This window comes from Polypterus senegalus, chromosome 12, assembly GCF_016835505.1.
Source record: "Polypterus senegalus isolate Bchr_013 chromosome 12, ASM1683550v1, whole genome shotgun sequence".
Taxonomy (NCBI): Eukaryota; Metazoa; Chordata; class Cladistia; order Polypteriformes; family Polypteridae; genus Polypterus; species Polypterus senegalus.
Window position 1 is genome coordinate 14,109,818 of NC_053165.1, and position 11,143 is coordinate 14,120,960.

Consider the following 11,143-nt stretch of genomic DNA (forward strand, 5'->3'; position numbering starts at 1 on the left):
AACCCAGTCCAAAGCTACGAATAATACGGCCAAGAGGAAGCATATAAATACAGAAGAGAAGAGGGCCGAGGACAGAGCCCTGAGGAGCTCCTTGTGTGACTGGCGCTGAGCTGGATCTGCTGTTGCCAAGACTAACAAACTCTTGTCTATCAGTCAGGTAGGACTTGAACCACTGGAGGGCAGTGCCAGAGATACCCAGCATGTTCTCCATTCTGGACAGTAGAATGTCATGTCTGACCCGAGTGTCAAAGGCTGCACTGAGGTCTAACTGAATTAATTTGCTGGTTTGTCCAGAGTCTGCTGCCATAAGCAAATCATTGGTTAACCATAGCAGAGCAGTTTCACAGCTGTCCTGCGCCCTGAAACCAGACTGAAAGGGTTCCATCAAGTTATTAGAGGTTAAGTAAATGGTGAACTAGGAGGCTACAACACGCTCAAGAACTTTTGATAGAAAAGGTAAGTGGGGGAAATAGGCCGAAAATTGTTAAGATCGTCACCATCAAGACCAGACTTTTTTAACATGGGGGTTACTGAAGCGATTTTAAAAGTGAGCCAATCTCAAGGGATGGGTTTATTATTGTTGTAACAGTCAGGCTTATCATTGTTCTCTTCTTTCAGAGTTAATTCATCTAAGGTTTATTCATTTTGCTAACATTTGAACAAAGAGGTTGTTGAGAGGAATGAAAAAAAACACTTTGCTGTCCCAATATAAGCTAGTGTATTTTTCAGTTTCTTTGTTACACCTTGCCCTTGCCTGATGAGGGGCTTTAGCTGCCTCGAAAGCTTGCATTTGTAATCTATTTAGTTAGTCAATAAAAGGTGTCATTACACCCTACTTTCTTCTGCATTAACTTAAAATTCTACAATATTTGTAATATGCATAAAACTACTTGTAGTCTTCATAGCATTTTATAATCACAGGTAAGTATGGTTTTCTAATAAGAAATACTAATTAAACACATACAACCAATGACTTTCGAAAAGTGTACAGTATACTCCGATAACAACATGGAAACATCCCCCAATATGGCGCACGCACTTCCGGCCCCCTCCAGTGCACGTGGTTCACACTCAGCCAATTGTAAACATTGATGAGCAGGCCTGGAGGGACAACCCCGCCGCATATTCGCCCCCGCCCCATTCCGCAGCCCGGTAACACCAAGGGGAAAGGCATGTTTGCTGTAATTGCGGGTCACTAGCAACTGGTGGCGCTGCGTCCATTTTATAATTTGCAGGAATATGGCTGGCCAGGAAGACCCGGTCCAGCGAGAGATTCACCAGGATTGGGCGAATCGGGAATATATCGAAGTCATAACTAGCAGCATTAAGAAGATTGCTGATTTCCTCAATTCGTTCGGTAGGTTGATTATGGCTTGGAAAGTCGAAATAAGTGGTCTTAAAAGAGAGAGCAAGCAGGACCGGGTGGATGGGCAAAAAGGAAGGGTTTATGAGAAGCAGCAGGCCAGTGGCTAAGCTGCCTTAGTAAAGACAGAGCCAAGTTACAAGTCCAGTGTTCGAAATTTGGTGTACAAAAGTATTACTAGACGAGGTGGGCCTGGTTGCGTTTCGAGCCTGGGAACTTGTGGCAGGCTGTGGAACCGAACTCGGGCGCATCGTCCGCTGCTTCAGTTTACTCTTCATTCCGCACATCGGCTTGCCTCGCCTCGCCTCTTTGGGTGTCTCCGTAGATCTTAGTACTAAGTCGTTTCCGCATTCCTCTTAATGTCTTTAATGGAGCATTGCAGGCAATGATTCTAATTTACCGCAATTTCAATTCGATACTCGTCTGAGATTTTGAACAGTGTGTTGCACTTTATCAATGGCGTTACATAAAGACTGCTGGGTTGATTTGTCTTTACGTTGGTGCTCTCCTGCTAGCGGGCGATAATTGTTTTCAGCAGATGATGTCCTTCCTCGTTTAACTAAACTGTAGAGGACTGAAAATTTAATGAGAGGTTCTCCGGTCATCTCTCAGAGTAAAGGGGTCTTTGCAGGCCGATATCAATTTCTCGGGCGCAGGAAATTCTAAACTGAAAACACCGGTTCATGCATTTACGTCTTTTTTGTTATGTACCTTTTTTTATTTAAAAATCCATGTTTCGATGTTGCCAGCATAAGCTCACTGTTCTGGATTCACCGAGACACACAATAAATAGACTGCAATGTTCTTAATATCAGTAAAGTCCAATCCTTCACTGGATTTTAGTTATCCGGAGTTACTGTCCAAAATAAGATATGGCTTTTTGAATTTCTGCAAAGTTGTTTCCCTTATTTAAAAAAAAATCTAGCTTCTGAAATGCAAAGGAGAGAAAAAATAAATATTAGCCATATTTAGTAAACCGTACGATCGTTTACACGTGTTGTTCAAGTTGAACATTAATTGTGATGCACATTTATTAAACAATAGTTACTTCTGTTTCACATCCCAAAACACACGTCTTGTGTCCCATAGGTTGAGTCGTTTGATTAGCCAATAAGGAGGGCGGCTGTTGTTAAAGGCAGTGATTGGGCATCTTTTTCTTTTTCTGAGATGGGCCAGCACTGCTTAATGCCCATGTGAAAAGCTGCCAGATGATAACATATTGGAAGACCTTGTGTTATACCTGTAGTGTTATTTTTTTTGTTCCAGCACTTTTTGCAAAGTTTAGTGTAGAAGTGTGTGTCTGTGTACACTACAGGATCAATGTTCATCCCCCCACACTGTAAAAAAAGATGTAAAATTCAAAATCATATTTTATTAATTGAATATAGGTCTTTTTAAATCAAGTAGCGACTGACCAACACACTACTGGCATGAAGAATTGTCGAAGGTGGCTCACATTCTAGTGGAGTTTTTTTTTTTTCTGTCCACCCTGGCCATCGGCCCTTACTCTTATTCTATGTTAATTAATGTTGACTTATTTTCTTACTGTGTCTTTTATTTTTCTATTCTTCATTATGTAAAGCACTTTGAGCTACATTTTTTTTGGTATGAAATGTGCTATATAAATAAATGTTGTAAAATGTTTAAATTAGGAGCTCCATACAAATGCATCCATCCATTTTTTTTTTTCCCATTCATCTACTCCAGTTCACAGCCACGGCTGTCATTTCGAAGCAACTCACTAAAAATTAATGGATTTAATTGGGTATGATCACTGTCTTGTACATTTAGGACTGTGCATTCACATAAACCCTGCATGGCTTCCATATAAAATACCTAAGCTCTTCAAATTTGTAGTTCAGTGAAATGTTATCCACACATCTGTAGTGAAAAGCCAAGCAAAATGACCCCTTTTATTGGCTAACTGAAAAGATTACAATATGCAAGCTTTCGAGGCAACTCAGGCCCCCTTCTTCAGGCAAGCTTGCATATTGTAATCTTTTTAGTTAGCCAATAAAAGGGGTCATTTTGCTTGACTTCTCACTGCATTCATAATGGCTAACATGGTACAACACCCTGGTTCTCCACACATCTGAAAATTATTTATAAGATTTTTTGCCTAATTTGCCTTTTTTTTTTTTTTTTAATTTTGAAAAGATCTAATCATTAAATTAGAAATACTTATATTTCAAGGTGGCATGTCTGGTATGTTTCTTTTCAATAATAATAAATAATAAAATTTAATTTGTAGATATGTCTTGCCGGTCCAGGTTGGCGACCCTAAATGAAAAGCTAACTGCACTGGAGAGGAGGATCGAGTACATTGAGGCACGGGTGTGTATACAGAACATCAGTTTGACAAAGCTAGCCTCTTATGAATGTCTTTGCCTGAAGTGCGCAGATTTGCAGTTTAAATGATTTTTTAATGAATTCAGTTATTTTTTTAAGGCTAACATTTGTAAATTTCTTTTTTTTTCTCCTCAAGGTAACAAAAGGAGAGACCTTGACTTAAGTCTTAAGAACACCCAGAGGCCTGAAAAACCAACCCGTGATTCTGTGTCTGAAATGCAATCTGAAGTCACACTTTCCTGCATTTGTTTCACATATATGCTTCTACGTCTTTGCACTAACTTGCTTGCAGGGTTAATCACCGTATCTTTTCAATCTCAAAGTGGCTACTTTTGTCATCTTTTAGCCACAGTCACACACATTTAAAAAGTCCTCATTTCTCAGAAACATTTTTTCATTGCAACAAAGTTTGTGAGACAAAACTGTCAACGATGAACAATTCTAGCTGAAGGGGTGACTCTAATATGGCACCCTTCATGGCAGTCAGTTAATTCTTTTTTCCTCTAATGGATGTTGTTTTTAGAATTTATTTTTTGGTAGGAATGTCCCTTATATACAAAAATACCACCAGGAATTGTTGGTGATTGCTATAATACCTACAGAGCATCTGCTTGCAGACCTGGACAAACAATCCTGTGGTGGACGTCCTGTGTCTGTTCGAGAAAACCTTTAGAAGAAAAGACAACCATGTCTACCATGAGTATTCTTTGAAGTAGGTTTCACTCAAATACAGAACCTCCACAGGTTAAAATTTGCACAGCAAAGTAATGAGCAGTGATGACCCAAAGCACAGCAAGGGTTTCAGTCCCAAGTGCCAAGTGTAGTTTGTGCTTTTTTTTTTTTTTTTTGGACTATATTTTAACACTTGTATTCATGTATGAATAACACAACAATGTTTTTCCATTTGTCTCATTAATTTAAATACTAATAATAAAGAAAGTTCTTTATTATTAAAAGTATATATAGTGGTATTTTTTTCTCCTAATCTGTTCAGGTATTTAATGTAAAGGGGACTGAATATTGAACATTTTGAACAGTTTAATTATTTTTGGCAACAGGAATAGGCATTAAAATGTTCAGGGAAAGAAGGAGTTATTAAAAAAAAATGTAACATTTGGTATAACTGTCTTGAACTTTACAGGTTGTCACATTATGAACTTTGGGAAATTGAAACTTTTGAGAAAGATGCTTTCTAAAGTCCCTAACTCAAAAATAATGTAAGCGATACCAGGAGTTATTAGTCAAGATTTTTAGTCTGCCGTTCCTTACGCAAACACAGGTGTGTTGGCCCAATAGCAAATTTTAGGGCCTGGCCAGAAATGATCCTGGGAGGTATTTAAGGCCACTTTGAGTTAGAGTGCCTGTTGAGTTTACAGATGAACTGTAGTAACAGTTCAGGGGAGGGAAGTAAAAGCAAAGAGAAAGGGAGATGGAGATGCAAGCTGAATAAAGAGTGTTTTGGTGGTAACTGTGACTTGGGAGCACATATGATATCCAACACCTAAACAGCAAAGACCAGAGAGGCGGTAGGTTTATGGTTATGTGTTTTCTTTGTACTTAAAAGCCATTCTCCAACAAAAAAACGCTTTAAACTTCCTAGAACTGTCACATCAGGCTCCTTCCCAAAATTACTTTGAGGGTCAGGAGAGGCTACCCTTTGATAGTGGTTCCTACTTCCTTACCTGGTGAACCCATGCTGCCACCTGTTAGCTAGAAGATACTGCAACCTTTTTGTCAGGCCTCTGTGACCCATCTCCGTATTTCTGAGTTGAGGGTTATGTACCGTACCCTTTGCACATCTTGAGGCACATGTCATCTGGCATCCTTGAAGTACATTTACCATTTTATCTAAGGGTGCCACTCCTTTTCTAGAGGCCCTTCTTGTTCTAACTTTGGGGTAGAAGGTAAAACAGTGTTTATTGTCCAGTTGCAGACAATGTACTCCCATACAGGTACACAGAGTTGCTTACTCCTGCCAGCATGGAGCTGCTTCTTGTTTGAAGGCTGTGTCGGGAATATTACCTGCCTATACCATGCCAGCTGGACATTACATCACCATGCATTCATCCAGGTCTATAATGTTTTATATATATATATATATATATATATATATATATATATATATATATATATATATATATATATATATATATTTTAATAATAGTGGTGTATATTAGTCTCTCACAATTCAGAACTTGTCACATAGTTCTATATAAATATGTGAATTGAAATAAAGTTGCTTAGAAGCAGTACTCACAATATAAATTTGGCCAATTGTCCACCTTTTAAAACCTGGCAACTCACTTGAAATACCTCCAATGAAGAAGCAACTATAAATTTAAAATGCTAGTAAAGGAACAATATTTCATAAAGAACAAATTTACTCTGCCAGTTATTTTCAGATTAATCAGTGTGGGTAAGGAAGGAAAATGCATTAGAGACAATACATGGCACATAATAGATAGAGATGAAGATACCAGTTGATTCAAAAACATGGGTCCAGTGTGCCCATCCAGGACTTAACGTTTTGTATATCTGCAAATATAAAATAAATAAATGAATGATTTAAGAAGGAAAAAACAAAAATCAAGAATTATATATAAACTAGAGATTAAGCCCGTTAGAATAACGGGCGCTAGAACAGTATTGCATAAACATTATTAGGAACAGTTTATATTAAATGGCAAGGGACCTTGACCTCATTCTGTTTGTTGTCTTAATTTTTTTCTTAATATTTTTGCAAGAAGCCTAAAGTAAAATAATATTAAAAATAAAACAGAAACGTATATGACAATACAGTAAGTATAATTAATATTGCCTTGTGTAAAACTTTATAACAATCTGTAATAACGTAAATCCAAAAATAGTATTTTCGGACTCGGGGAGGTCTAATTCATCAAAATCTCGAAACGGAATTTTTGGAGGATTCCAATACAGTACTTTCCAAATGCTTCGTATGCGAGAAAGTCATGGGGGTCTAAAACGTCGAGATTTATTAAAATCTCGACATCGAATCTTTGGACGATTACAATAGTTTCCTTATACTTAGTTCGTATAAGAGAAAGTGAAAACGAACAAACCTACCCGTGTTAAAACGTTCCGAGGTTCCCTCGAATTGCTGCCGCCTTTATTTTGCGCCTGTGCCTTTAAGAAATTTCAAGAAGGCTGCCCCTGGAGTTTAGCCTGGTAAACCCCGCTGCCCTGCCCCTGTATATTTACTGGCAGCTAAACGCACTTTAGCCGCAGTTGCACTTCAACTTTTGGATGTTGATGTGTTAGGTCAATGCCGAGATATCTCATCTGCTGTATATTTGTACATTTTGTTTGGTTGGCTGATAATTAAAAATTGTATTTTTTCTTTTATTATAATAGTCTGCGCACCTGGGTGGGTTTTTGCATTTCTCTAAATGCATCTGATTAGAGCCAGTTTATTATTAATGAAACCGCACGCTATGTATTTAAACTGTAAATAAATTAAAACGTTTGCTACGACTGACTGCAAAAAAATCCAACTTCACCTTCTGTGCGAGTGGCGCACAGGGCACATTAAATATCCAGGTGCCCACGGAGTCGCCATGTTTACGGTAATTTTAGCGTTTTTTATGGTCATTTTTTATCTTTATAACCTAAATGTCCTAAGTGGGGAAAACACGTGGTTTTAGTGGATCGGGCGTTATAGCATATCAGATGCAAGGTTATTTCAGCTCAAGAAGAAGCACTGAAATAATGCCTCCACCCTTGTCAAATGGTGTCATTATTTACTAGTCGTGTACTAAATATACAGTATAATATGCAGTAAAATTCTTAGCTGCTCAACTCCTACCACCGTGGCTTGAGACGAATAGAAATGAACAATGGCAATACATAACTTTATAAATTCAAAAGTAATATAATTATAAATACGTAATAGATCTTGTATTTAAATATCTACACGTGGAAGTGTGTGTGTCTGTCCGGCCCGGAAGTGAGAGGTGGAGTCAGGGTGAGGGCTCCGCCTCCGGGGAAACAGAAAACTCGCTTAGCCGCCAATAACACAAGCGAGGACAGCACGTCACCAAAACGAAAACTCAGAAGAAAGCCGCTAACATCGGCAAAACGGTATCCTTTTTACTTTTCTTCCCGCCGCTAATGCACAAGCGAGATGAACACGTCGGCAAAACGAGTAATTCCTTTAAATTACCTTACATCTCTACATTTCATAATTTTTTCTGGCCGTTTCAGTAGTTTCTAGGGCCCTATGCGTTTTACAGCACGGGCTTACACAGCTAGTAAATGAATAATACTTTAGCCATCCCAGCCAGGTTGAAGTCTTTTTTTTTTTTTTTGACTGACCGTTAGATCGGACTGAGGGAGAGCAGAGTACAGCATGGAAGACTGACAGCAGGGTTTAGAATGGGGCGATAATGGGGGGGAATGGCACATTAGAGAGGGTGCTTAAAAAGGGGGTGTGTTTGGGGTTGCGAGCTCGGAGTTCTTTTTCTTATTTGTTCAAGTAAAAAAATTTTGGTGAGACTTTACTACGTCTGTCTGTTTTTTTTTTTACTTCTCGTTTCGAGCCTGACGCGGTGGTCGCTACAATACTACATAGATGACCTAGCTTAATATGAATGCATTAACAATATGGTATCGTGTGTTTCTCCCATGTGGGAGTGTGCTAAAATCCCATCCAGCCCTGCTGCTGTCCGTGTGCAGTTTGCAGGTTTTCTGTTGCATGGCTTTCTCCTCATACATCAAAAAATATTTTCTTGCTCCCTGTCCTTTTTTTTTTATTTTTTTTTATTATTATTATTACCACGCTTCTTTTAACTTCACCTGTTTGTTTGGTACAAAGCATGTAATCGATATTTAACCCACTTCCTAAATTTTCACACTCATTTCCAATGACAACGCATAAATCGATAATCAGTTTCACTAATTGTTAAGAAATGAAATTTTCATATGAAGAATAGTTAAAGATTTCACCAATAGATGTGTTAGTAACAGATAAATATTAAAGGAAGTGTTAAAATATTGATTGCAAAATTATACTAAAACAAACCCAAGACTAAAAAGTTGAAAATGCTAATGTGTATAAAAAACTTTTTAAAAAACACTCATGTTAAGTTAAAAAGTGTACTAAAAAGTAAAAAATAAGTCTCATACATCACTTGTAAAATAAAAGCATGGGTGCTTTTCATCAATCAACATTCAAAAAACACTTCTTAAAATCTTAGCAAAAGCTCCCACCTTTTATTTTACAAGTGATGTATAAGTGACTTATTTTTTACTTTTTAGTACACTTTTTAACTTAAAAGTGTGTTTTTTAAAAAGTATTTATATATATATTATTCTACCTTATAGACAGTACAATTTGAATAGGCCCCAGACCTCCTGTGAGGTCTTGCACTAAATAACAGCGTTATTTTGCAAAAGATGTCGCCTTATGTGGCTGGTATCGTCATACACACTCCAGTTGTCTTGTGATGACTAATGAGGGATAGATTAAGATATGCATAGCAGGCAATTAGTTGAAAAGAACTGAACATATGTCATAGGTATACATTATGTACAATCTGCCTCTGGTGTGCTTGTGATGGGAGAGGTTAAAGTCCTTAGCTTGCAATCAAGTGAGAATAACTGAACACGATTTAAGAGGTGTATGTTTATTTTTAGTCAGATTAAAATTTAATAAATTAAGCACAAATGTTTTTATAGAGTCAGAATGGCAACGCAGTGGTAGCATTCATGACTTGCGGTGTCTGGGTCTGCATGTACTGTAGTTTGTACCTCCTCTTCTGTCAGTTAATTGCATGTTGCTGCAATGCTTAACCCCTCTCTCCACACACGTTCTCAATGTTAATGGCAGCAGCAGGCCAGATCTTTGAATACTGGAAATGTGTCAGGCATACTACTCAGTTAACAAAAAATGTATACTTGCTGTGAAGCAAATAATATCCTCCCTCTTTGATTCCACAACCTCAGCACCTAAACATTCAAGGTATGAACACTTGCGAGTGCACCATCAGATCATACTGTTTGAAAATGTCTATAATTAATAAGGGGATTAAAACTGAACAAATGCTTTATTTATAGGTTTCTGTTAGTGGATTTTATGAAGCAGACTGTTTTTTGCTTGTCTACCACATTTGGTTATTGCTATATACTCGGTGCTGTTGTGATAATCATTAGTTCCTGTGACCCAAAACTGTAATTTAAATGTACCCCTCATCACGTGATTAAATGTATACTTAAGACTTTTGTTCAGTTTTTGTCAATTGTTGGCATGCTATGCATGTCCTTAATTTTCACTAGCTGTCGCAGAATATTCGGAGCACACTTGTGCACAATGATGCTGACCACACCAGGCAATATATTCGTATAATAATGCAATTCTTCTTGCAAAATAACACAATAAATGTTTTTTTGGTACTTGTGTGTTATAAACCCTCCATTAATGGCAATGACCTTTTCAATGTTATACTTAACATTAGAAACTTTGCGACAGAAGTAATGTTTCAAAAGTAATAAAATTTTAAGTATTCTTGTTTTTGTTTTGTAAATAATCAAATGTAAACAACAATGGAAGTTTTTCTCTTGCCTGTGTCTGTGACAGGGTTATGACACATGAGTACCATTTTTTTTGAACGGTGGAATAAGCTTCCATATTAAGGTACTCTCATTGATTTCATATGAAACACCTGGTCAGATTTGACCCGAAGGCATTTTAAGAGGTAATCAAAATCAGGGGTAAAAAACTCAGTACCTGCTTGCTCTAATCAGTAGAGTTGGGGGTCAAGCACTAGCTGCTAAGCTCAATTTTGTTAAGTGAATTAAATATATGTAAAACCAGAGTTCCCAATATACATCAGAGTCTGTAAATTCTTATATTAATTTATAAAATAACTATCTTTAAATTTAACATTCAGAAATACTCAAGTTCCAGGAAAAAATGCTACTGGTCTCAAAATAGTATGAAAATGTGATTTATTTTAAGTGCAACTGCAGTGAAATAATAATCACTTTTATTTGCCAGTACTTAATGTAAATTAATTTAACTTGGTAGCTTTGGAGCTGGTCAGAACTGAGCACAACATCACATAAAAATAACAGTTAAAAATAGTTGGGGAACACTGTAAGTTATAAAGAATCTGTGCAAGTATAAATGAAAAAATAAAACGGTGTATAGAATATATGTACACACACAGATAGATTAAAACAACATTTTTTAGTTACTGGAATTTTTCATGCATTATTTTACAATTGTTTTAAATATAGACAGTATAAAAGATATATACCAGAGGTCTTTCCAGTTTTAATTTGATAGAGCTGTACAATATTAAAAATTCTACCTCCAGACACTAGAGAGCAGTATTGTGTTTCCAAAAACTACATGTCCCAGTACCCTTTGCTTGGGATGTCGTTAATTGCGGCACTGGCATTATGGGAAACAGA

At 37.1% G+C, this 11,143-nt stretch overlaps 1 protein-coding gene across 1 annotated transcript; it reads left to right on the forward strand.

Annotated features, from left to right (window-relative positions):
- The first annotated feature begins 1,148 nt into the window (after positions 1 to 1,148).
- On the forward strand, positions 1,149 to 4,355 carry brk1 (BRICK1 subunit of SCAR/WAVE actin nucleating complex). Its single transcript, XM_039771578.1, has 3 exons — positions 1,149 to 1,357; positions 3,615 to 3,697; positions 3,849 to 4,355. Exons 1-3 carry the CDS (start codon positions 1,240 to 1,242, stop codon positions 3,873 to 3,875), a joined length of 228 nt encoding a protein of 75 aa, XP_039627512.1. The 5' UTR covers positions 1,149 to 1,239; the 3' UTR covers positions 3,876 to 4,355.
- Positions 4,356 to 11,143: the final 6,788 nt, after the last annotated feature.

What these genes read in the sequence shown, in the direction of transcription:
- brk1 (XM_039771578.1), top strand. Translation starts at nt 1,240, where the DNA reads ATGGCTGGCCAGGAAGACCCGGTCCAGCGAGAGATTCACCAGGATTGG. An exon ending in TGATTTCCTCAATTCGTTCG is followed by an intron (nt 1,358 to 3,614) that starts GTAGGTTGATTA and finishes TTTAATTTGTAG; the next exon opens with ATATGTCTTGCCGGTCCAGG. An exon ending in TCGAGTACATTGAGGCACGG is followed by an intron (nt 3,698 to 3,848) that starts GTGTGTATACAG and finishes TTTCTCCTCAAG; the next exon opens with GTAACAAAAGGAGAGACCTT.